Here is a 26,665-nt window from a genome sequence, read left to right as displayed (position 1 = left end):
TAAGCTAAAAAAGAAAGGAAATAAAGTTTCAATAGACTGTAAGTGAGTTACTTGAGTAAATGTACTTAGTTACATTCATCCACATGTAGGCCACAAATTTAAGCGTGCAGTTTGAAACAAGTTTTTCAAACAGCCTGTCCGCTTGGGTCCTAAAATGATAAGTAATACTGAAATACTGGCGAGTCAGTTCATAAAATAAAATAAAATGTGTTGTTTGAGCTATTTCCAAACATAAACCAACAAATAAATACATGATCAATGTATCATCTCCACCTGTGCTGTCTATACACTTTAGGCACTTTTGAAAGTGAACCCATCTTATCTAATAAAAACTGGCTCGTGCTTAATAAGAATAAAATAAAAACGACGCGAACCGCGCTTCATGATGACGTGTATTGATTAGATGCCGTAGGTCGCGCGGCGCGAAGCAGCCGTTGGTAAGTGGGTTTGTGTCAACGGTTTGTGGCAGCGTCCCTCTGTAAGAGGACTGGGAAACTACTAGTTTCTGACTTGTTTGCTGTCGCTTTGTAGGCGTTAGAGTGTCTCAGCTCAACAGCCCAGACGTTTCCAGTGGCTGTTACTGGCTGAAAACAGGAGGAGAGAGGACAGACAGAGCAGGAAGATGAGCACCGGAGCCGGAGCGGACATCGACTACAGCGGCTGGGATCACATCTATGTGTCAGACGATGAAGATGTAACCTGTCAGTACGTCGACACGCCGAGCCTGTTCAAAATGAGACACCGGGTCAGCAGTGAGACTTGTGGTAGCCGTGAAATGTGGAGTCTTAAATCCGGTTAGTTTTACTAGTTGAAGTGATTTAGTAACAGACTGACATCCGGAGGGGGGGTCGTTACACAAACATCTGTGACCCGGCAGATTCTCTGCCGCTCAAAGAGCTAGCAGCTTAGACTAGCAAGCTAACTCTACTGGCATAGCACTGTAAGGTAAATGGTGCTTTATAAGAAGAAGAAAAGGAAAGAAAGGGAAATACAAGCGACAGAGAACACATTTTATGAAACCAGTCAGAATTATGCGTGCAAGTGACAACCCGAAAAGGTTAAAAATAAGATAAAGTCAAAATAGTAAGTGAAAGTTTGTCAGTTGACTGTAGCTAGAAGGGGAAAGATACATGACAAGCAAGCTGTTGTAGGTTGAAATCAAGACAAACACGTTGTTAATTAATTCATTATCACGAGAAAACAATCTTTGTTATATGGAGATAAAGAAATAAATTAATTCGCTATCACAAGAAAACAACATTTGTTATATCGAGAAAACTAAATAAATTAATTTGTTATCATGAGAAAACAACTTTTGTTATATGGAGATAACGAGATAATAAGTCATTATTACGAGATAACAGTGTTTTAAAAAACTCCATGGCCGTTCTCGGGTTCCATACTGTCTCGATACGCATACATTGCAATGTTTTTGACCAAATAGGCTCTTTGATGCAACAATATTTTAGGGATGAATATTGACCCTTTCACACAGTGAAATAGTTGATAAATTATCGTCAATAATGTGGATATATAGTGGTTAAAGACAAGTATAAGAGCAAGTTGTAAGTTCAGAATATTACATCACTTTACTGTTATGCAGCCTTTAAAACCAGGAAAAACACAATTTATTACCTTTATGCCAAATCTAAGACGATACGTAGTCCCATATCTTGACAACGATATAATATCCCAGCCCTAATATTAAGTTTAGGACCATTCACCAGCTTCTTTCAGAATCCAGATCAAGTTTTCCGATCGCTAGCTTATGTAGTTTAAGCAACCTCAGAAATGGCCGCACAATAACAATACACTGCAGTCTATGCCTCTAAAAAGAAACCACCATCAAAATGCCACTCATAGTCACAAATAATGCTGAGAAAAGAGCCAAACTTCAGCAACAGTATAAATAGCGTCCCAGCACATAGTTCAAGGCATCGAATTAACTTACGCCGGAAGGTCCCTTTAATGTTGGATTTGGCCCAGACACTTGCGGTGGACCCAAGAGGCTGCTTCAGACATTTCTTCTCACTGATCAAGGTGTGTAGCTAGCACTGCATGCTCAGGTGTTCCTTTTATCTGAGTAGTCACCTGCCATGGGGAATGTAACTTTTGTTGGTGTGTTTTGGGGAGTTTTAACTGTATCTATGACCTTGTCAGACTGCAGACAAACCGTACCTCGACATGTTGCTGAAGTTTGAGTTGCTGAAGGAACCACAGCTGTGCTCAGATTCGTATGGAGAGCACTATGAAGGAACTCAAAGAAGAAGAGACTGGGCCCTGGTGGTTTGGACCCTGTAGAGGCCTATGAATCTCTGCCAAAGGTAAATCATTCACACACACATGCAAGAGTATTGCAGTTGGAGGTTTGCCACAATGGTCAGCAGATGTTGTCTGATAAAATTGAATTATTGAAAAGTAGGTAACGAGAGCAAACAGATGAAGGATGAAAGTAGCAGCATGAAGTAACTTCAGTGGAGTGCAACAAACTGGTAGTGAACAAGAGTACTGTCAAACAGTAGTTTTGAAGATGGTAAAAAGTACGGGTGACACGATTTCGATTTTAAATCTAAATCGGCTGAAATTAAGTCACAATCTCGAACTTCGCATTAAAAAAGTGGGATCGTCGATGCTGTCACACACCCATGTCACGTCCAGTCAGCTTGCTAAGCAGAAAAAAACACACGTGCTGCGAATCAACCTCCTCTAACTTAGCTACAGCCAGCCAAGCATGGCGTTATACCATTCCTGTTCGGCTCCCGGACCGTGGTCGGGAAGCACAGGGGAGATTTTGTTTAGGTTTCCAATTGACTGAAGATATAAGTATTGCTACATTATGTTGTTAATGAATGTTTTAAATTTGACAATGTAGTGTGGTACATTGCGAAGAAAGGTCAGATATTATATTGCTTAAAAGTCTAGTCTAAAAATGGCATAGCAACCTGTGCTTGAAAAAAATGACAGTGAAAATCGAGATTCGAATCGAACCGTGATCTTAGAATCGAAAATTGAATCAATTTGAGCATTTGGAGAATCGTGAGGCCCCTAGTAAAAAGGGTATCAGTGAATGTTGTTCTGAGGTTCATGGGAAGTTGTTCCCTGTGTTCTTGGAGAGCTTGGGCTAGATACCGGTTCCTGATCTGGGTCTTATTTACATATTTGTAAATGATCCATTAAAATGTCCACCAGTTAAACGTCTTCACACCATCCACACCAAAAGGGTCACCATCAGCGGGGCAAGAGGGTCACCATCCATGGAGAGAGAGATTACAAAGTGACCCGAGACCCGCTCAACCGACAACACAAAGGCTCCTTTAAGAGCCACCTCACTCTAACCTAGGGAGCTTTTTCCTCTGTGGTTCATGTGGAATCATTCAAACTAACTAGTTTACCAATTTCCAGCTGACTGCACCATACCTATAGGCAACTGTAAATTCTATCAAACCACGGTGACACTGACCTGTGGCTCGGATGCAATTGCTGGGTCTGGTATGGTTGGGTCTGATCCTTTTACAAGGGTCAGCCAGTACGTTTACATGCACAGCTTTGTCAGATTACAGCCATAGTTCCAGCCATAGCCATTGCCATAGAAAATCGAATTACTGGCTGAAGCGTGTCATACCCCGGTACGATAGGTGGCGCTGTACCCATTTCAACTAGTGGTAATAGAGCCACGTCCGGCTGACCTCTTTACGTCACCATTAACAATAAACTCTGCCTCGGCGTTTGAGAGAGATGGCGTACGGAGAGCAAGACGAAGCTACATCTTTGTACATTTAGTATATGGTGTACATGATGATTACACAAACTAGATGCACAATGGCTTGTGTTTATATGTGTACTCTTGCTTGCGGTTATTTCGGAGGACAGACGCCACTGCCGTCCATCTATTTCCGGCTCAGGGCCCCAGGAAAAAAATCTCCGATCTGATGGAACATATACATGCAGGAGTAATGCGACTATCAATCGTATAATCTAGGTGTATTAATCCAACTATGAGAAATCCGATCTGGTCCAATTTTAGTCAGACTAAGGTGTACACATACATCTTGAAAATCTGATCATAGTCGGACTAACCCAGTAATTTGGTTTTCTCAAGTTGTAATGTAAACGCACTGTGTCGAGGCAAAGCCAACTTTGTGCTGACCCTCATTACTGAAGCAGTCCAATGTGAAGTGGTTAGCACGCACATACAAGCTAACTCGAACCGCAGCCAGAACGTTTTCATAATATGGGACATTTAATGATTTTCAAAATGAGTGCCGTTGAATTTCTCTGTCACATCGAAGTCATCAATCATTGCAATTTAAAGTTAGTTTGTTAATTCAGACATGAAAACAAAGAGAGTTTGTTTGTTTAGTTTCTTTATTCATAAAAATTAATTCAAAATGTTGAATATATACTTATACATATGTGTACAAATGGCTAGCAAGGTTTCGTTAAATGAAACAAACATTGTTGTTGTTGCTATGGCAACAGAAAGAATGACATCAAAGCATGAGAATCCTTTGATTCAAAGCCCCGGTGATGTCATAGAATTTAGAATGTTGGAAAAAGGTTTCAGTAGGTTGTCTGACCTTATATCTGCCAGTTCTGCTAAGACCATCGCAATGGATCGTACACAGAGTGAGAAAATGAGCAAGGAGGGAGAATACTTCGAGGATGATAACAAAAGAAAACGGAGAAGCGGAAGGACTCGGGGTCGGGTAAAAAAGAGACTTTTGAACAGCCTAGACAGGAGAGATCTGGAAATGTCCGGTGAACCTGAGGTGATGCCTGAGGTGCAGACTTTTCACAGCGAGATCCTTCAAGACACATCGCAGGAGAAGAATGGTCTGAATGGTCACAGTGAGGAAAACTGGCAGATCACATTGCAGCTGAACAGCGTAAATGAATGTCTGCAGGCTGAGCGCTACTACTGGCACAATGAGAAATACTGCCTGTTGAGGGAGATAGAAGAATCTGGAGCACTCTATGAGGTTCAGCTGAATGAACAGAAATGCGAGAACAAAACCCTCGCGGCCACTTTGATGAATGTTGAGCAGCAGTTTGAGAGTTGTCAGGTGGAGTGGCAGGAGGAAAATGCATCCCTCATTCAGGCTATGAGACAGGAAGCAAATGAGGTCGTGGAAAGATCTCAGGCTTTCCATCAAGTCCAGCTTGAGGAGCACAGAGAGGAAACCAGGGAGATCGCAGCTGCCCTTAAAACAGCAGAAGAACTCCTGGAGACTCAGCACCTCAGCTGGCAGCAGGAAACAGCCACCACGCTGAATGGTCACAGTGAGGAAAACTGGCAGATCACATCGCAGCTGAACAGCGTAAATGAATGTCTGCAGGCTGAGCGCTACTACTGGCACAATGAGAAATACTGCCTGTTGAGGGAGATAGAAGAATCTGGAGCACTCTATGAGGTTCAGCTGAATGAACAGAAATGCGAGAACAAAACCCTCGCGGCCACTTTGATGAATGTTGAGCAGCAGTTTGAGAGTTGTCAGGTGGAGTGGCAGGAGGAAAATGCATCCCTCATTCAGGCTATGAGACAGGAAGCAAAGGAGGCCGTGGAAAGATCTCAGGCTTTCCATCAAGTCCAGCTTGAGGAGCACAGAGAGGAAACCAGGGAGATCACAGCTGCTTTGAAAAAGGCTGGGGATTTCCTGGAGACTGAGCACCTCAGCAGGCCGCTGGACAACCACGCTCTGCTGGAGATAGAAGAATCTAGAGCTCTATATGAGGTTCAGCTGAACGAACAGATATGCAAGAACAAAACCCTCGCGGCCGCTTTGATGAATGTTGAGCAGCAGTTTGAGAGATGTCAGTTAGAGTGGCAGGAGGAAAAGACATCCCTCATTCACGCTATGAGACAGGAAGCAAAGGAGGCCGTGGAAAGATCTCAGGCTTTCCATCTTGCCCAGCTTGAGGAGCAAAGAGAGGAAACCAGGAAGATCGCAGCTGCCCTGAAGACGGCAGAAGAACTCCTGGAGACTCAGCGCCTCAGCTGGCAGCAGGAAACAGCCACCATGCTGAATGGTCACAGTGAGGAAATCTGGCAGATCACATCGCAGCTGAACAGCGTAAATGAATGTCTGCAGGCTGAACGCTACTACTGGCACAATGAGAAATACTGCCTGTTGAGGGAGATAGAAGAATCTAGAGCACTCTATGAGGTTCAGCTGGATGAACAGATATGCGAGAACAAAACCCTCGCGGCCGCTTTGATGAATGTTGAGCAGCAGTTTGAGAGTTGTCAGGTGGAGTGGCAGGAGGAAAATGCATCCCTCATTCAGGCTATGAGACAGGAAGCAAATGAGGTCGTGGAAAGATCTCAGGCTTTCCATCAAGTCCAGCTTGAGGAGCACAGAGAGGAAACCAGGGAGATCGCAGCTGCCCTTAAAACAGCAGAAGAACTCCTGGAGACTCAGCACCTCAGCTGGCAGCAGGAAACAGCCACCATGCTGAATGGTCACAGTGAGGAAATCTGGCAGATCACATCGCAGCTGAACAGCGTAAATGAATGTCTGCAGGCTGAGCGCTACTACTGGCACAATGAGAAATACTGCCTGTTGAGGGAGATAGAAGAATCTAGAGCACTCTATGAGGTTCAGCTGGATGAACAGAAATGCGAGAACAAAACCCTCGCGGCCGCTTTGATGAATGTTGAGCAGCAGTTTGAGAGTTGTCAGGTGGAGTGGCAGGAGGAAAATGCATCCCTCATTCAGGCTATGAGACAGGAAGCAAAGGAGGCCGTGGAAAGATCTCAGGCTTTCCATCAAGTCCAGCTTGACTGGCAGAAGGAGAAAAACTCCCTGCTGAACGAGATAGAGGAATCTAGAGCTCTCTATGAGGTTCAGCTGGATGAACAGAAATGCGAGAACAAAACCCTCGCGGCTGCTCTGATAAATGTTGAGCAGAAGCTGCAGAGTCATCTAGTGAAGTGGCAGGAGGAAAAGACATCCCTCATTCAGACAACAGAGGGTCTCGAGAAGATGCTGCAGGAAAAGGCACAAGAGTGGGAGGAGGTAGAAAGCTCCATGAAGTCCCAGCTGGAAGATCTCAGGAGCAAGAAGAAGAGGAAATGGTACAGAAGGTTATTCTGTCTCGCCTGAGCCACGCTCAGGAGCTGACAGAAGGCTGACTTAAACATACGCATTTGTTCTCCCTGAGCAACAATTGGTTTTCCCCGGGTGCTCCGGTTAGCCTACCTTAATTGAAGAAGAAATTCTTTAATTAAAAGAAAAAAAGTTCAGTTGGTTCAGGTGTGTGAAACTGTCACAAATCTACGAGAACAAATGCGCAGAGACCCAGCCGTCCAAGGAGAGGGGATCTCTCTCTGAATTGCCTTTCCTGAGGTTTCTTCTCAAGTCCTTTCAAGGTTCTGAGGTCGTCAGGTGCAGTGGAAGGAGGAAAAGTCATCCCTCATTCAGGCCACAGAGGGTCTCAAGAAGACGCTACAGGAAAAGGAGCAGCAGTGGGAGGAGAAAAAAAGTTCTATGAAGACCCAGCAGGAAGATCTCATGAGCAAAGAGAGGACACGAGGAAGAAATAGTTCAGAAGGTTCTTCTAGTGGCCTGATCCACGCTCAGGAGCTGACAGAAGGCTGACTTAAACACACGCATTTGTTCTCCCTGAGCAACAATTGGTTTTCCCCGGGTGCTCCGGTTAGCCTACCTTAATTGAAGAAGAAATTCTTTAATTAAAAGAAAAAAAGTTCAGTTGGTTCAGGTGTGTGAAACTGTCGTTGTGTGTCACAAATCTACGAGAACAAATGCGCAGAGACCCAGCCGTCCAAGGAGAGGGGATCTCTCTCTGAATTGCCTTGCCTGAGGTTTCTTCTCAAGTCCTTTCAAGGTTGTTCCGAGGTCGTCAGGTGCAGTGGAAGGAGGAAAGGTCATCCCTCATTCAGGCCACAGAGGGTCTCAAGAAGACGCTGCAGGAGAAGGAGCAGCAGTGGGAAGACGCATAAGTCACACCTCTTTCTATTGTGTTTTAGTACTTCCTTTATTTTATCTGAATGCATTAATGATAATCGTTTTCTCAATAGGCTCCATGTCATCTGGCCCAGTGATTCCAAACCAGCATCAAACCGTGTTCCTAAGTGTGACAAATAAAAGACACCACTTTTTTTGTATTTTATTGCTTCCTCTAATTTATATGAATATTACCATGCACTTGGACAACACAACACATTAGATACAAAATGGAATGAAAATAATGAAATGACTGTAAATTTGAGAAATTGTATATAGAAATTGAGATATTTTACTTTAAGAGCACATGTGCGCGTTGGGAAAAATGCCAGCGAAGAGCCCTGTCTGAGACTGCTGTCAAATTTGAGACCATGTTCAAGAAAAGATACGCTGACACAGAGGGAAGGCAAATTAATGAAAGACTGGAAGAAGAGTACACATTTGTGCTTAATGGAGACAAGCAGGAGAATGAAGGAAGCGAGATTTTGCCAATCTACTTCCACGCTATTGTTTTCTTAATTTGCTTCAATTTTTTTTCTGCTTCAGTTTTTTTCCCATTATTTATTTATTTATTTTTTTCCTTTATTTGATTTCACATCTTCACATCCCAAAGGTGATTCTTTCCATTACGAAAAAATCATAAATAATGTCGTAGCAGTTCTCTGTAGATGGGTCGTCTGGCTGAAGCCATTTCCACGTAATTGCTGTTCTAGCAGCAGAACTTAGGATACCAAATAAGTGTTTTGTTTTAATGTTTGTAGACGTTGAACGTAAAGGGCTAAAGAGGAGTTCATCCCACTTCAATTAAGTTTTTGACCCAAATATCGTAACGAATTCTGACTAAATCTTGGGCTAAAAGGCATTTACTTTTTGACAGACCCAATACAAGCAATAGTGGTTGGCTTCCTGGGAGTCACAATCCCTCCAGCAGCTGGAACTGCCTGAGTGATGAACTTTCAACATCTCTCGGATAATGTAGTTGAAATCCAAAGGGGCATTTTTTTTACTCAAATCTAGAGTAGAGCATTTTTTTTAACTTTAACTGTCCATGCAACTACAGTTTTCAATCTCCTCCAATCAGAGTGATACAGTTGAGCTGACTGGTTGCACTCCTGTGCTGCACACTTATTGCATTTGCAGAGATCTCCTCCTTGACCTCTGGATCATCTTCATCAATAGTGGACTCTGCCTTGCAGTGCATTCATGTTTCCTTCGCATTCCACAAGAATTCTGGACCTGATAACCATGTCTAGTTGTTCAGAAGCTTGTGGACTCTTAGTCCTGTCAGCAAATTCCTTTTTCTGACAAGAAGTCGATTTTTTACGATCTTTGTTTTTGGGAAATTGTTGACATTCATCCAATAGAGTGACATCGTAGACATTGGTACACATTCCCTTTGACATGCATTCCGCTTTCAGTGGCTTGAATATATATATATGTATATCTGACAAGAGCTTGACTTGAAGCCTGTTGAGAACCTTTTCCATGTATGCTGCTGTGATCTTTGTTTCATTGCCAAAATATTCTTGTAGGAGGGTTTTAGCCTTTTCAGAGCCTGTCTGTTGTTGTGCAGTGCAAAGTTGTAAACAACTTTGTACAATGCCTCGTGGACGCCCTCTGGTGTATTTTTCCAGAAAATACAAGCCCCTTTAGTTGCACTCCTCCACAAAGCTTTTAAAGGCTTGCATGAAAGCTTTGATAGTAAAGGGTCACCTTCTAAAACATGTATATATCTTGGTTAACTCAAACAACCATGCTTTGGGATTTTTAGTGGCCATGTAGTTTTTTTATTGTAGCACTACCCTGTACCTCCTTTTCCTTGGCTTTGGTCCAGAAGAAAGTTTCCTCTGATGTCCAATGCTGCGTGGCTGCAGCCTACTGATTAGTCCAATCTCTGTCCGCACCGCGTCCAGCCGACCACACTGTCCAGTGCTTGGTCTCACTGCCCAGTTCTGTCTTCCTCAGGTCTCTGTTTCCGTGTTCTGGTCTCTTGCTTAGCTTAGCATAAAGACTCAATTCAGGGGAAACACCTCGCCAAGCTTTGTCAAACCCATAAGATCCCCAATTAATACACATTGTTTGTTTAATTTATAAATACCAAAGTGTAAAAACAGAACTAGAAATAATGCTACACCTAGAGGCTGGTTAGTTAAGCTTAGCATTAAGACAGCAATCAGGGGAAATTGTTAGCCTCTCTGTCCAAACCAGATCATTAATTAAACATCTTTTTTGTTTAAACACCAAAATGTAGTCTAAAAACAAACGGGAAATGAATCTTCAGCCATGAACCAACTAGCTTAGCATAGGAAATAGCCTGGAGTCAGGGGTGTAAAATCCTGTAGTGGTGTAAAAACTGAACTAGAAATGGAGCCATAGCCTGCTGCTTGATGCAGCAGAATGTCTCTCCTTCTTGAAAAAAAAGCAAAAAAAAAACACAGGATGTGGGCTTTCAAGAGGGATTTTACTTCCTGTTTCCGCACTCCGTCTAACCTCAGGCTCACACGTTTGCTTTCAAGACCAGCTGGGAATAATGTTGATCTACATATTTTTCAGTGTTTCTTTGCTGAACTCTCTGCACGACTTCCATGTGTCCAGTTGTGGTAAGTGTTCCTCATCTGCTGCGGTCTGAAATGATGTTTTAAGGTTTTCAAGGGTCATTGATCACGTTGTGGACTTCTAGGCAAGGTTTTACTTCCTAGTTCAGTTGCACGCCGTCTCTCATCAGGATTTGTGTCCTTATATAGAAATAACTCCAGGCTGCTCATTTGATTTCAAGACCAGCTGGCAATAATGTTGATCTCTTTTATATTTCTGGGTGTTTCTTTGCTGAACTCTCTTCATGACTTCCGGTCTGTCATCAGCCGTCGTTTGCTTCATATAGAGATAACATGTAACACAGCTTTGTGGGGTTTTGTCCACTTTATATTTCTGTAATGTCTCTAGCATTTGATATCTTGTCAGCTGTAGTGAAAAGTTGCAATTATTGCTCGATTTACATGGTTCAAATTAGATGATTAAAGGTACAACGTGTAGTTTAAGGGAAGACATTTTAATGAAGAGAGAAATATCTTCAGTAAAGCTATTCATTGAATTTAAATGTTGTTATTTTTACAGACCATTTAAGGCTGCCTGACAACATACATGCCAGTAATTAAGCAAGGGCTATGAAACTATTTGTTTTTCCATCTTTTAGTGTCTGAAGAGGAAACCAACATTGTATTAACAAACATAAACGCTGTAACAGTTTTAGATGCTTTTGCCAATTTTACATTAAGCAGCTTAAAATCACAACCTTTAACTTCTGTGTTACAGATCACAGCTGTGCAGATAAACCTGTGTTCACTCCATCCAGACTGGTGGTGAAGTATGGTGACCCAACCAGTGCGAATTGCTCTGTATGTCAGCACTGCCAGAGAAACTTTGGTTTGGAAATGCCTGTGGGAAACAAAAAAGAAAATGGACATCTGATTTCATGGAACGTTGACCATTTGACAGAATGGGGCCTTTCTCTTCTGTGCTATTATACTACTGCAGCAGGTCACCAGTGTTGTAGCAGCCTGAATATAACTGTATACAGTAAGTGAACTTGTTGCTCATGATGATTTTATCATTATTTTCAGAATGAGTGCTGAAGGAGTGGAGTCACAGTACTATACTTTAAATTACATTTCTTGAATTTCTTGATTTGTTCTTTCACATATACAGTGATTTATATGAATTGTGTCTCGATCTCTCTACACTTCTCTGTGTCCTCTTCCCTGTCTCCTCAGATCCTCCAGACAATGTGGTCATTACAGGTAACTCTTGGGTTTGGTCTGAGGGCCAGAACATCCCTCTGGAGTGTTCGGTCCAAAATGTTGCTCCTGTTGAAAACCTCACTGTGACCTTCTACAGAGGACAGAGGCAACTAGGTCAGAAACAGTCTAACAAGACAGGGGATAAACCAGTTTCTGAGACGTTTCACCTGGACTTCACTTCCACTAAAGAAGATGATGGAGGAGAGTTCTGGTGTGAAGCTGAGCTACTTCTGGGACCTGACGGACCGCAGCCCCCTCCAGTGGTGAAGTCACAAAACTTCTCTGCAACTGTCTTCTGTGAGTCTGACAGCAAAATCAACACAACACCTTTTGTTATCATTTTGACCTCATTTGCAGTGATAGAAGAAATGTTTGATCAGTTATTTAAAGCTGCTCTAATCAATATTTGTGGAGGATCACATGACTACCTGCTAGTGAAAGTGGTGATGAACCCACAGATGACCATCCCCTGACTCTGCAGACCTTTATATTGTTTCCTTCTCTTATATTGTTCACCCTCAGGGGTTTACAAGACACCAGAAATAGTTGCAGCGGTCAAACAGTTAATTACACTTCATTACAATTGAATTTCCTCCGGGATCAATAAAGTATCTATCTATCTATCTATCTATCTATCTTACAAAATCGGTCTTGAACAGGTCATCTGATATAAAAATGTCTCTTCTGGAGCACAGCTCAACTTTTTCATGATCATCCAGAAGAAATCAGGATAAATGTAGAAGATTTTAGTAATAAAGCAAAAAGAAGACTTCAATGCATTTATCAGATTTGGTTTTAATCCAAGTGACTGTTAATGTTGCATCACACTAATTTTGTCTATCTGGATCTAATCTATAAACTGATCAAATTTCAAAATTGTTCTCTTTTTGCTGTAATAACGTGCTGTATTTCTTCCTCACTCAATCAACACACAGATGAGCCTTATCTCACGGGGGCGTCGCATCCAAGTCCGACTGTTCTCACAGAGGGAAACCCTCTACAACTGGATTGCTCAGCTGTAGGAAACCCCAGGCCCACATACACTTGGGCGGTCCCATCAGGTGTGTCCCCCACCAAGAGCAGCGTTCTCATTATCAACTCTACAACTACCGAGGATAAAGGGCAGTACACCTGCTTTGTCAGCAACAACCAGGGGAACGTCACTGTGAAGTTTGACGTGGAAGTTAAACGTGAGTTTTAAGTTTTGTCATGCCCAGTCTGTTACCGTTACTGGAAAGAAAGCCACTTAACAACAATATTGCTTTCAGTTGTGCTTTCTCACATCAGCGGATCATTTATTCTAACACACACAGGAAGCAGTTCATTGGGGCTATTTTAGTGTTTGGTATCGGTCAGATCTAAAATATTCTCTGTTCCTCTTTTTCTTTCTGCAGGTGACTACACCAAACACCACATAGCTGCAGCAATAATAGGTGCTGCTGTGGTTATCTTCCTGGTGGTAATTATATACTTCAAATGCTACAAAAAGTAATGAATGGGACAGTAAAACTGTCAAGGATGTTTTGCGTAGACAGCACTCTGCTGTGCCCACTGCATTGTGAGTCTGCTGGAAGGCGTGAAATGCATATGAAGACTTTTGAGCTGTTGCTTCGTCACAAGCTGCAGCTAAGGGTCGCGCCCTGTGGGTCAGGGGCTAAGACGTCAACCACAAACCACAACATCCTTGGTTTATTCCTCACTTGTACATCTCTCTCCCTAATCTCTCTAATGATGCTTTCTATTGACATGAAACAGCCAAAATGCTTTATGTATTAAAATAGTTGGGGTCTGGAGCCCTGCCTGCTTTGCCTGGTTGGTAAACATTAAGTAGGATCAGCTCGTTGTTAGATTTTATCTTTCATTTGAGCTGACAGAGAAAGAAGAACATGTGAATATTAAATAATAATCAGAATCTGTATTCTCAAACTGTTGCACTACCTTGGGTGTGGTACATAAACAGGGTCTCAGGTTTTCTGTCTCTTGTTGCTGTCATGGTCATATTTTCATCTGTCTCACTTCCCCTATTTGCCTTTCTTAAGCTGTCACCTCGCCTCTTTCAGAACACGCAGCTGAAAATCTGTTTGCTGGCTAACTGTCACTTTTAAGATGTAAAATAATGTTATCTTTAAATAAATAAATGAGAAATACACACAAATATGAATACATACTATATATATATTTCTATTTCAAATAAGCTGTAAGACCAGTTCCAAGTGCAGGATTATGATGACAGACATTTTGAGTTCTATAGGTGTATTTGAGCTGATAAGACCAGGCTTGTGTGTGTATGTTTCTGTGTGAACTGTAATGATGCTTGACTGAGTTACAATGAAAAACAGGAATTCATACAAGCAAAACAGTATGATAATGAATTTCACTCTGCCTTGGACTACAATAAGAAGATATACGCTTTGGCTGTGTTATTTTTATTCTATATTTGAATAAATATTAACTTTGAACACACATTAAAATGCATTCCCGTCTCTTTCATTCATATTTTGTTGTATGTTAAAGTATTTCCTTGTAAAAGGAACAAGGTACTTTACAATATCAGTGTTTTATTTCTTAATGATCTCAACTATGATTCCAGTTTTGCAGTGTAATAATCTGACCTTGACTCACAGTGTATGTGAAAGATTTGTGTTTGACAGTGTCACAAGATGGCGAGAACAGTTAAAGCTGCAAGCTGTCGGAGGGGCGCGCACGTAGATGTCTGCATGTGCACGCGTTTACTGGACATTGTATGAATGGGTGAAATAACACTGCCTGTGTTCACTATGTGGCGCTAGAGATCACACATGAATTATTACATGTTGTAGTGTATGATGTGGAGAAAACAACCTGTAAATGTCTTGTAAATCGGATGATGTTTGTCTGCACTCCTAATGACTCAGAGTACGATAGCGTTTTAGTTGCCTTCCTTCAAAAATGTACGCATCTGTTGCACAGAAGTGCAACCACTCAGCTCATCTGTATCCCTCTGATTGGAGGAGATTGAACACTGCAGTTGCATGGACAGTGTGTGGTGTGGGCTTTTAAGAGGGATTTTACTTCCTATATCTGCACTCTGTCTAACCTCAGGCTCACACGATTGCTTTCAAGACCAGCTGGCAATAATGTTGATCTCCTACATTTTTCTCAGTGTTTCTTTGCTGAACTCTCTGCACGACTTCCATGTGTCCAGTTGTGGTAAGTGTTCCTCATCTGCTGCGGTCTGAAAGGATGCTTTAAGGCTTTAAATGGTCATTGATAGCGGTGTGGACTTCTAGGCTAGATTTTACTCTGTAGTTCAGTTGCACGCCGTCTCTCATCAGGATTTGTGTCCTTCATATAGAAATAACTCCAGGCTGCTCGTTTGATTTCAAGACCAACTGGCAATATGTTGATCTTTTATATTTCTGGGTGTTTCTTTGCTGAACTCTCTTCATGACTTTGCTGTCATCAGCAGTCGTTTATCACCTGTAGTGAAAAGTGGCAGTTATTGCTCGATTTACATGGTTCAGATTCAGTAATTAAAGGTGCAATGTGTAGTTTAAGGGAAGACATTTTAATGAAGAGAGAAATATCTTCAGTAAAGCTATTCATTGAATTTGAGTGTTGTTATGTTTACAGACCATTTAAGGCTGCCTGACAATATACACTCCAGTAAATTAAGCAAGGGCTATGAAACTATTTGTTTTTCCATCTTTTAGTGTCTGAAGAGGAAACCAACATTGTATTAACAAACATAAACGCTGTAACAGTTTTAGATGCTTTTGCCAATTTTACATTAAGCAGCTTAAAATCACAACCTTTAACTTCTGTGTTACAGATCACAGCTGTGCAGATAAACCTGTGTTCACTCCATCCAGACTGGTGGTGAAGTATGGTGACCCAACCAGTGCGAATTGCTCTGTATGTCAGCATTGCCAGAGCAGCTTTGGTTTGGAAATACCTGTGGGAAACAAAAAAGAAAATGGACATCTGATTTCATGGAAGGTTGACCATTTGACAGAATGGAGCCTTTCTCCTATGTGCTATTATAATACTGCAGCAGGTCACCAGTGTTGCAGCAGTCTGAAAATAACTGTATACAGTAAGTGAACTTGCTGCTCATGATGATTTTATCATTATTTTCAGAATGAGTGCTAAAGGAGTGGAGTCACAGTACTATACTTTAAATTACATTTCTTGAATTTCTTGATTTGTTCTTTCACATATACAGTGATTTATATGAATTGTGTCTCGATCTCTCTACACTTCTCTGTGTCCTCTTCCCTGTCTCCTCAGATCCTCCAGACAATGTGGTCTTAAACATTACAGGTAACTCTTGGGTTTGGTCTGAGGGCCAGAACATCCCTCTGGAGTGTTCGGTCCAAAATGTTGCTCCTGTTGAAAACCTCCGTGTGACCTTCTACAGAGGACAGAGGCAACTAGGTCAGAAACAGTCTAACAAGACAGGGGATAAACCAGTTTCTGAGACGTTTCACCTGGACTTCACTTCCACTAAAGAAGATAATGGAGGAGAGTTCTGGTGTGAAGCTGAGCTACTTCTGGGACCTGACGGACCGCAGCCCCCTCCAGTGGTGAAGTCACAAAACTTCTCTGCAACTGTCTTCTGTGAGTCTGACAGGAAAATCAACACAACACCTTTTGTTATCATTTTGACCTCTTTTGCAGCGATAGAAGAAATATTTGATCAGTTATTTAAAGCTGCTTTAATCAATATTTGTGTAGGATCACATGACTACCTGTTAGTGAAAGTGGTGATGAACCCATAGATGACCATCCCCTGACTCTGCAGACCTTTATATTGTTTCCTTCTCTTATATTGTTCACCCTCAGGGGTTTACAAGACACCAGAAATAGTTGCAGTGGACAAACAGTTAATTACACTTCATTACAAAATAGGTCTTGAACAGGTCATCTGATATAAAAATGTCTCTTCTGGAGCACAGCTCAACTCTTTCATGATCATCCAGAAGAAATCAGGATAAATGTAGAAGATTTTAGTAATAAAGTAAAAAGAAGACTTCAATGCATTTATCAGATTTGGTTTTAATCCAAGTGACTGTTAATGTTGCATCACACTAATTTTGTCTATCTGGATCTAATCTATAAACTGATCAAATTTCAAAATTGTTCTCTTTTTGCTGTAATAACGTGCTGTATTTCTTCCTCACTCAATCAACACACAGATGAGCCTTATCTCACGGGGGCGTCACATCCAAGTCCGACTGTTCTCACAGAGGGAAACCCTCTACAACTGGATTGCTTTGCTGTAGGAAACCCCAGGCCCACATACACTTGGGCGGTCCCATCAGGTGTGTCCCCCACCAAGAGCAGCGTTCTCATTATCAACTCTACAACTACCGAGGATAAAGGGCAGTACACCTGCTTTGTCAGCAACAGCCAGGGGAACGTCACTGTGAAGTTTGACGTGGAAGTTAAACGTGAGTTTTAAGTTTTGTCATGCCCAGTCTGTTACCGTTACTGGAAAGAAAGCCACTTAACAACAATATTGCTTTCAGTTGTGCTTTCTCACATCAGCGGATCATTTATTCTAACACACACAGGAAGCAGTTCATTGGGGCTATTTTAGTGTTTGGTATCGGTCAGATCTAAAATATTCTCTGTTCCTCTTTTTCTTTCTGCAGGTGACTACACCAAACACTACATAGCTGCAGCAATAATAGGTGCTGCTGTGGTTATCTTCCTGGTGGTAATTATATACTTCAAATGCTACAAAAAGTAATGAATGGGACAGTAAAACTGTCAAGGATGTTTTGCGTAGACAGCACTCCGCTGTGCCCACTGCATTGTGAGTCTGCTGGAAGGCGTGAAATGCATATGAAGACTTTTGAGCTGTTGCTTCGTCACAAGCTGCAGCTAAGGGTCGCGCCCTGTGGGTCAGGGGCTAAGACGTCAACCACAAACCACAACATCCTCCGTTTGTTTCTCACTTGTACATCTCTCTCCCTAATCTCTCTAATGATGCTTTCTATTGACATGAAACAGCCAAAATGCTTTATGTATTAAAATAGTTGGGGTCTGGAGCCCTGCCTGCTTTGCCTGGTTGGTAAACATTAAGTAGGATCAGCTCGTTGTTAGATTTTATCTTTCATTTGAGCTGACAGAGAAAGAAGAACATGTGAATATTAAATAATAATCAGCATCTGTATTCTCAAACTGTTGCACCACCTTGGGTGTGGTACATAAACAGGGTCTCAGGTTTTCTGTCTCTTGTTGCTGTCATGGTCATATTTTCATCTGTCTCACTTCCCCTATTTGCCTTTCTTAAGCTGTCACCTCGCCTCTTTCAGAACACGCAGCTGAAAATCTGTTTGCTGGCTAACTGTCACTTTTAAGATGTAAAATAATGTTATCTTTAAATAAATACATCAGAAATACACAATAATATGAATACATACATTGTATATTTCTATTTCAAATAAGCTGTAAGACCAGTTCCAAGTGCAGGATTATGATGACAGACATTTTGAGTTCTATAAGTGTATTTGAGTTGATAAGACCAGGCTTGTGTGTGTATGTTTCTGTGTGAACTGTAATGATGCTTGACTGAGTTACAATGAAAAACAAGAACTCATACAAGCAAAACAGTATGATAATGAATTTCACTCTGCCTTGGACTACAATAAGAAGATATACGCTTTGGCTGTGTTATTTTTATTCTATATTTGAATAAATATTAACTTTGAACACACATTAAAATGCATTCCCGTCTCTTTCATTCATATTTTGTTGTATGTTAAAGTATTTCCATGTAAAAGGAACAAGGTACTTTACAACATCAGAGTTTTATTTCTTACAGACAGATTTGACAGATTTGTGTTTGACAGTGTGACAAGATGGCGAGAACAGTTAAAGCTGCAAGCTGTCGGAGGGGCGCGCACGTAGATGTCTGCATGTGCACGCGTTTACTGGACATTGTCTGAATGGGTGAAATAACACTGCCTGTGTTCACTATGTGGCGCTAGAGATCACACATGAATTATGTCATGTTGTAGTGTATGATGTGGAGAAAACAACCTGTAAATGTCTTGTAAATTGGATGACGCAGCTAATGGCTGAGAGTAAGAAATTGCCTCAGTTTCCTTCTTTCAAAAAATGTATGCATGGTTTATATATGTGTGTGTGTTGTTTTTAGTTTTACTTCTGTTTTGTTTTGCTTGCATTTACTGTGTAAATCATTTTGCACGTTACCAATGGTCACATGACCCAGCGTTAGGGGGCGATATGGAGTCCCGTAGCCACACCCACAACCAATTATGAGCGTTTGATGAGTTTCTGGGTTTATTTAAGCCGCCAAACACAAGCTTCTTTACGGAGGCGAAAATGTTGAACTCAGAAACCATAACGTCCTCACCATACACATATATACATAAACGCCTCTTTGAGCGCTGGACCGTACGTCGACGTCGCCGCCATATTGGAGGAGGCAGCTCTGCCAAGAGTGAACTTCACAAAGCTCTTTCTACAAAGTGCTATAAGTTAATAGCTCTCATTTACACATTCACACACGTACGGATATATTCAGGTAACAGAGAGGAACTAAAAACAACGTCTGTAACGTTCTCTGATGATCATAAACGTTAACTACTCCTTACACTTTTAGTGCTCGGGCCGTAAAAATGACGCGACCGCGCTTCTTGATGACGTATATTAATTAAATTCCAGTAGCGCGCGGAGCAGCCGTTGGTAAGTGGATTTGTGTAAACGGCTTGTGGCAGCGTCCCTCTGTAAGGGGATTGGAAAAAGTATTACTTTCTGACTTGTTTACTGTCGCTTTGTTGGTGTTGCAGTGTCTCAGTTCAACAGCCCAGAAGTTTCCAGTGGCTGTCACCGGCTGAAAACAGGAGGAGAGAGGACAGAGAGAGCAGGAAGATGAGCACCGGAGCCGGAGCGGGCATCGACTACAGCGGCTGGGATCACATCTATGTGTCAGACGATGAAGATGTGACCTGTCCGTACGTCGACACGCCGAGCCTGTTCAGAATGAGACACCGGGTCAGCAGTGAGACTTGTGGTAGCCGTGAAGTGTGGAGTCTTAAATCCGGTTAGTTTTACTAGTTGAAGTGATTTAGTAACAGACTGACTGTAGAGGGGGTCTTTACAGACTAACAGGTGTTACACAGAAATCTGTAACCCGGCAGATTGTCTGCCGCTAAAGGAACTAGTAGCTTAGACTAGCAAGCTAACTTTGTTTGTATAGCACTGTAAGGTAAACAGTCGTGATGACTATTGACCCTTTCCCAGATTGCTGGTAAACAATCGTTTACCTCTGGCAGGAGGCTGCGGTCCATCAGGACCAAAACCTCACGCCACAAGAACAGTTTCTTCCCGTCTGCTGTCAGCCTTATCAACAAGGCCTGAATCCCCCCTGACACTCCTCATACTCCACCTCTACCACTGACTCTACTGTCACACTGACAGCACCATAACTCTATGCGTTACATTAACGCTCACCTTGAACATCCTGTTCATTTGCACATTTTCATTTGCACATCATTCTTGTAATTGTTCACTGCCAGCTGGTCTGCTCCTTTTATCCTTTTACCCAAAAAACAGATTGTGTATATATATTTATATTGTATAGTCATATTTTCTACTTTTTAAAATAGTTTATATTGTTAATTTGTTATATTTTCTATTCTTTAAATAGTTTATATTGTTAATTTGTTATATTTTCACTTATTAGTTATTTGATGCATGCACCAATATCACCACAACAAATTCCTCGTATGTGTAACATCGTACTTGGCAATAAAGCTTTTTCTGATTCTTCTGATTCTGATTCTGATAATGTGGATATAGTGGTTAAGTGGTTAAAGGCAAGCATTACATCAAGTTGTAATTTCAGAAATGTAGATCACGTTAGTTATGCAGCCTTTAAAACCATGAAAAACACAATATATGCCTTCATGCCAAATCTAAAATGATATATAGTACAGTATCTTGACGACAATATAATATCCCAGCACTAATCTTAAATTAAGGACCATTCACTTGCACCATCCAGAATTGAAAGTTACATGTCGAAATCCCCTTGCTTGACGTTTCCCCTGTAAATCAAGGGCATCGTTGTTTGTGTTGGTGCAGTTGGATGTTTTTTTAAAAAGCTGATTATTCGACCTTATGTTCAGATAAATTCATCTGAATGTTTGAGAGGGCATTTAGATACTATCTCTCCATCGTAGTTTGTCCATCCGATAGTACTTACAAGTTCATTTTGCAACGGTAAAATCCTCTTGTCAGTGCATATCGCGGTCACACATTTCCGTTAATTTCATATTTTAGATTTTTTTTTTTTCCTAAATTGAAAGGGGCAGAAATATAATCATATTAGAATTCTTGGATGGATCAGTGATTCCCAACCTCTATGATTGTTTATGTCTGTCTGAACTGTTGTCAGCAGTTGTATCGGCTGGTTCTGATCAGGTAATAATCTAATTTTTGGAGGCATGAAGAGATGTAATTCTCCACTAATTTACAAAGTAAAAAACACTGGAACCTCTGACTTCATCAGCTGAGCATCAGTCATGAGGCGTTCACTTGATATCAAACAAAATAAATGACAAAACTGGAATCATTGCTAACTGAAACTCAGTCTGTATGGCTCTGGTTGGTTCTGTGTGACTAATGAGCTTAGCTCGTGCCTAGCTGTCACATGACTAGTAAAGTGAAAGGTCTAGAGTGACTAGTAGTGTCCAGCACTCCCTGTCTAACCTTGTTTTTATTTCAGAATTTCTTAAATCTGTTGAGGTGTGGGACATTTGGAAGAATATTACTTGTTGTTGTCTTTGAAATGTCATGGAGTGAAGCATGAGGTTCAGCACCATTGCTCATTTTAGCTTGTGAATGTATAAATGTATGTGTTCTTCCTTTGAGATAACCATTCATACCCTGTATTTTATTTAGATACCTTTCACACAGCAGGCACTGATTTATCATGTTTTTGAATAAAAGATGTAGCTCCTAGATGAATAGTTATCTTTCATGTCCAAATCATTCATCCCCTCCTCTCCTCCACCCCAGTGTGTCTGTCTTCTATTTCTTTTTAATCCATCCACTTTGGCCTGCCCTAACAGGCGCGGCTGGAGAGAATGGCCGAGTTTCAGCAGAGAGGGGAGGACTTGGAGATTAACTTTGCAGAATGCAAGAGGCTTTTAGAAGAAGCCCAGGGACAGCTGAAGGAGCTGGAAGAAGGAAGGAACGTGGGCGAGGAGGATGAGGAGAGAGAAGCTGAGCTGAAGAAAGTCCAGGCTGAGGTGAGAAAACTGAAGAAGAACGAAAAGTCGTTTGAGAAAATGATCGAAGAATACCGGCGAGAAGAAAAGAAGCTGCCCTGGAATGTTGACACCATCAGCAAAGAAGGTTTCAGCAAGGTGAGGCATGACATCAAGTATACAAGATGTAAAAGATGGAGAGTGACTTGCCAGTATCCTGCTTTATCTTTCAATTGTTTTCTAGAGTGTGCTCAACGTCAAGCCTGCTCCAAAGGAGGAAACGGTGCAAGAAAAAGTGGAGAAGCATAAGACCTTTGCAGAGCAGTACATGAAGGAAATCAAACATTTTGGTATGCTTAAGTCTGGCTGTGACTGAGAATGTTTTTTGTCTTTTGCTGTGCTGCTTCCTCACATTGTCCCTTTCTTTTGAATTTACTTGTACTGTAAACTTGACCATGCTCACCCTTACAGACACTCAATTTGAGTTGTAAGCCTCTTTATTTTAAATGCAGTCAGTGTCCAAATATTCTCAAGGCCACTGAATATCTAATGGGCTTCATGCAAAATTGTTCCCTCATTCACTGTTTCCAACTCACTTTTGGGAGAATTAATGATTAACGGGTCAAATGGCAATCAAAAAGAAGTTTGGGTATATCTATATATCTATATCTATATCTATATCTATATATATATATATATATATATATATATATATATATATATATAGAGAGAGAGAGAGAGAGAGAGAGAGAGAGAGAGAGAGAGAGAGAGAGAGAGAGAGAGAGAGAGAGAGAGAGAGAGAGAGAGATATAGTTAGATATATATATACTTATAGATATATATAGTTAGATATATATATACTTATATATATAGTTATATAGTTATATATAGTTATATAGTTATATTTTTATATATATATATATATATATATATAGTTATATATATATATATATATATATAACTATATATATATATAGTTATATATATATATATATATATATAGTTATATATATATATATATAGTTATATATATAGTTATATATAGATATATATAGTTATATATATATGGATAGTTATATATAGATATATATATATATATACACTAATATATAGATATATATATATATATATATATATATATATATAGTTATATATAGTTATATATAGTTATATATATATATATATATAGTTATATATAGATATATATAGTTATATATAGATATATATAGTTATATATATATGGATAGTTATATATAGATATATATATATATATATACATATACACTAATATATATATATATATATATATATATATATATATATATATATATATATATATATATATATATATAGATATATATATATATAGATATAGATATAGATATATAGATATATTAGTAGTTGGCTCTCAGTTAAGTGTATCATGATGCTGGATGTGCTTGTGTGTGCACCAGGTATGTTGCGTCGCTGGGACGACAGTCAGAAGTATCTGTCAGACAACCCACATCTGGTGTGTGAAGAGACCGCTAATTGCCTTGTTGTCATCTGTATTGACTTTGAGATAGATGAGGTGAGTGCATGTTCTGTGTAAAAAAACAAAAAAAAAAGAACCTTCTACCAGATAAAGCTTTGTAAATTCTCCATGTACTCATACATGTCAGAAACATGCACTGATGGAGCAGGTGGCCCATCAGACCATCGTCGTACAGTTCATCTTGGATTTGGCCCGGAAACTTGAGGTCGACCCAAGAGGCTGCTTCAGACAGTTCTTCTCAAGGATCAAGGTGTGTAGCTAGCACAGCATGCTCACCTGTACCTTTATATCTGTGTAGTCACCTGCCATGGGGAATGTAACTTTTTGTTGGCCTGTTTGTTGGAGTTTTAACTTTAATTACGGCCCTGTCAGACTGCAGACAAACCGTACCTCGACATGTTCGACCACGAGCTGGAGTTGCTGAAGGAACGGGTCCGCAGCTGTGCTCAGATTCGTATGGAGAGCGCTATGAAGGAGCTCGAAGAAGAAGAGAGGCAGAAGAGACTGGGCCCCGGTGGTTTGGACCCTGTAGAGGTCTATGAATCTCTGCCAAAGGTAAATCATTCACACACACGCAAGAGTATTGCAGTGGGAGGTTTGCCACAATGGTCAGCAGATGTTGTCTGATAAAATTAAATTACTGAAAATTAGGTAACAAAAGCAAACAGATGAAGGATGAAAGTAGCAGCATGGAGTAACTTCAGTGGAGTGCAACAAACTGGTAGTAAACAAGACTACTGTCAAACAGTAGTTTTGAAGATGGACTTAAAAAAAAGAGTACTTTTGTTTAATGCTGAGTTTACAAGAAGACACAAACAATAATGATAATGAACGAGCAGTTTGGTGACCTCTTACTCTAAGAATGGTGTCTAATTTGAGACCATGTTAAAGAAAAGATAAACTGATGTAGAGGGAAGGCAATTTAATGAAAGATTGGAACAAGAATATATGTTTGTGCTTAATGGAGACAAGCCAGTATGATTTAAACTGCAACTAAAAAAAGTGTGTGTTGTCTCCGTCTACACCCCTCCAGGCTGTGAGAGAAAGCAGCAGGCCTGTAGAGTGTATCCCATTTCATCCAGTTTGCACACCACAACAACGGTGTTTCTATACTGGCTAAAGCTACAAACCAGAGGGATCAATACAGCAGATCAACTCATACAAGCTAGCATTAGCCATCTGGTACAAATTATTGTGTTGTCCTTGTCTTGTTTAATTTACCTACCATAAAGTATATATTTTTTATGAGTAGGAGAGTAAAGGAATTGAGTTTCTTGCCAATCTATGTCACTGCTATAGTTTTCTCAAATTACTTTAAATTTCTTTCTGTTTGAGAAAATGTTTGTCTCCACCTAGAGTTCACATACTGTTAGCTGCTCCTGACGTGAGCTATTTAAATAGATCTTCTTTCATAGTCACGTCTCGTGCGAGAGACTGAATATTTTCACAGGTTTCAAAACCGTTGTAGAAATTGAAGTCAGTGTTTGCGCAGTCTGTTGATATGAACCGTGTTGCCATTTGGATAATCAGAGAAGTCAATACACAGCTCAGCAGAATGGACTCCACCAGTCGGGCATGAGCTGTCTGTGCAAGGTAAATTACATAATCTACTTTCCTTGAGCTTTCACATAAGCCTGAATACAGTTGTTGGCTAAATTCAGTTGAGTAAATAAGGTAAAATGAGTTGAAAAATGAAACATGTTAAATTATTGATCTAAGTGTTCGTATGATGACATTTTAGACACGACCATTAAAGCATTTTTTCTGCTTTTCCTCCACTCAGATTCAGTGCTGACAAACCAGAAGCTGTACTCTGTTCACTAGTTTCACTGCATCTCATTACTTCTTTGACAATTGTTGTTTCATAGGAGATGCAGAGGAGCTTTGATGAGAAGAATATTCAGATGCTGCATGAAGCCATCAACAAACTGGACATTGAGGTTTGTAACTGAGCCGCAGCCTAAAATAGTCACTTCTAGTCAATATAAGTAACCTAACGAGGACCAGGTGTTGTACTGGCTCAAAATGAGTTGAAGGCAACATTCACAGCACCTGTTTCTGGTGCTGTCACAAAATACCACTGGAATGTATCTTTGTCCATTAAGTCATTCTGTTTTTCTTTCCTCAGGAGGGAAAGTACTACCTAAGGAGGTGTATTGACTCTGGACTGTGGGTTCCTGAATCAGGAGAGGCTGACGATGAAGAGGGAGAGGATGAAGAGGAAGAGTATGAGGAGGAAGAGGAAGAAGATGAAGGAAAACATTAATAACAGAAGGAAGTATCTAGATTAACGGCACCCATCACCGGGATTTGATAAGAAGTCTAGAAGAATGTCGGAACCTCTCAGGGTACCAAATTAACCAATTGAAGTCAGAGGCAGTGGTGCTGGTGGGGAATGACCAGCAGAATCGTTAGGAAAATTAGAATTTCACCCGTCAATAGATTCAGATACTTTGGGATAATTATAACTTCTGAAACTTCACAATTGTTTATGGCTGATTTTGGAAAACTGATGGCATACTTTAGAGCATCTCTTTACGTTAACAATCAAAGGGACTATTAAGAAGAAGATATATCATATAAATATAGAATATTACAAGAAAAGAGTCAAGATTTTTCAACCATACACATATTTTAGGTTTTAAAAACGGATACACAGTATTTCTGAGTATATTGGCAGCAGTTGTTTCATATCTTGTAAATTAAGGTGATTTACTGGACTGTTTCTCTTCACATTGAGATACTGTTGATATTAATTCATAGCATACTTTCTGGTTGTTAGCTGTTCATTTGTTTGTTTGTTTTTCTTAACCTACTGTGTGTTTTCCTGTATTTTCCCCTGAGAAGGAACAAAAACCAAAAAGAACACTGAAAGATACTTAAATCTGTGGACTTACAGGACACACAGGTGTGAGCTTGGTCCTTGAACATGATGACTGCACTGTACGATTACATTTAACTTGATGAAAACAAATAAAAAGAATTAAAACAGATATATCGGTTCTTCGCCTCCATTTTGACCCTAAATTTTGATTAAATTAAAGTGAAAAGTGTCCATCAGTGTGCAAACAAAAGACCTCATGCAAGAAGCGACATACTAACAAAGATTGCAGAGATCTGATTCTGAGAACATTAGCCTACAGC

General features: G+C 40.4%; 3 protein-coding genes across 12 annotated transcripts in view; all 3 read left to right on the top strand.

The window, feature by feature from the left end:
* LOC119017275 (cell adhesion molecule 4-like) overlaps positions 1-14,232 on the top strand; it is a 30,026-nt gene extending 15,794 nt beyond the window's left edge. The window contains exons 1-5 of one of the 2 annotated variants that reach the window (XM_037093927.1): positions 8,281-10,564; positions 11,277-11,540; positions 11,735-12,058; positions 12,697-12,951; positions 13,156-14,232. In XM_037093927.1, coding sequence (XP_036949822.1) covers positions 10,495-10,564; positions 11,277-11,540; positions 11,735-12,058; positions 12,697-12,951; positions 13,156-13,253 — 1,011 coding nt within the window. In that variant the 5' untranslated portion in view covers positions 8,281-10,494 and the 3' untranslated portion in view covers positions 13,254-14,232. Of the gene's footprint in view, positions 1-8,280; positions 10,565-11,276; positions 11,541-11,734; positions 12,059-12,696; positions 12,952-13,155 lie in introns of those variants that run through there. The other variant, XM_037093889.1, reaches the window with a different exon arrangement.
* On the top strand, positions 302-26,514 carry cdc37 (cell division cycle 37 homolog (S. cerevisiae)). Of its 8 annotated transcripts, XM_037093735.1 has the most exons (11): positions 302-437; positions 532-794; positions 2,161-2,324; positions 19,564-19,768; positions 21,850-22,146; positions 22,232-22,337; positions 23,442-23,557; positions 23,649-23,771; positions 23,894-24,076; positions 25,390-25,461; positions 25,650-26,514. In XM_037093735.1, exons 3-11 carry the CDS (start codon positions 2,308-2,310, stop codon positions 25,785-25,787), a joined length of 1,257 nt encoding a protein of 418 aa, XP_036949630.1. In that variant the 5' UTR covers positions 302-437; positions 532-794; positions 2,161-2,307; the 3' UTR covers positions 25,788-26,514. The 8 variants fall into 8 exon arrangements, with proteins under 8 accessions (XP_036949630.1, XP_036949646.1, XP_036949637.1 ...); XM_037093751.1 differs by lacking the exon at positions 302-437 and having other exon boundaries at positions 444-701; XM_037093742.1 differs by lacking the exon at positions 302-437 and having other exon boundaries at positions 444-705.
* LOC119017064 (centrosome-associated protein CEP250-like) lies at positions 4,374-8,125 on the top strand. 2 transcript variants are annotated; one of them, XM_037093481.1, is made up of 2 exons: positions 4,374-6,321; positions 6,754-8,125. In XM_037093481.1, the coding sequence occupies exons 1-2, from the start codon at positions 4,389-4,391 to the stop codon at positions 7,101-7,103; spliced, it is 2,283 nt and encodes a 760-aa protein (XP_036949376.1). In that variant the 5' UTR covers positions 4,374-4,388; the 3' UTR covers positions 7,104-8,125. The 2 variants fall into 2 exon arrangements, with proteins under 2 accessions (XP_036949376.1, XP_036949371.1); XM_037093476.1 differs by having other exon boundaries at positions 4,374-7,238; positions 7,706-8,125.
* Positions 26,515-26,665: the final 151 nt, after the last annotated feature.

Source organism: Acanthopagrus latus, chromosome 1, assembly GCF_904848185.1.
Source record: "Acanthopagrus latus isolate v.2019 chromosome 1, fAcaLat1.1, whole genome shotgun sequence".
In the NCBI taxonomy this organism is placed as follows: Eukaryota; Metazoa; Chordata; class Actinopteri; order Spariformes; family Sparidae; genus Acanthopagrus; species Acanthopagrus latus.
The sequence above is the reverse complement of the archived record's forward strand: the minus strand, read 5'-3'. Positions and strand labels throughout refer to the sequence as shown.

What these genes read in the sequence shown, in the direction of transcription:
- cdc37 (XM_037093735.1), top strand. An exon ending in TGTTCAGAATGAGACACCGG is followed by an intron (nt 19,769 to 21,849) that starts GTCAGCAGTGAG and finishes CTGCCCTAACAG; the next exon opens with GCGCGGCTGGAGAGAATGGC. An exon ending in GCAAAGAAGGTTTCAGCAAG is followed by an intron (nt 22,147 to 22,231) that starts GTGAGGCATGAC and finishes ATTGTTTTCTAG; the next exon opens with AGTGTGCTCAACGTCAAGCC.
- LOC119017064 (XM_037093476.1), top strand. Translation starts at nt 4,389, where the DNA reads ATGTTGAATATATACTTATACATATGTGTACAAATGGCTAGCAAGGTT.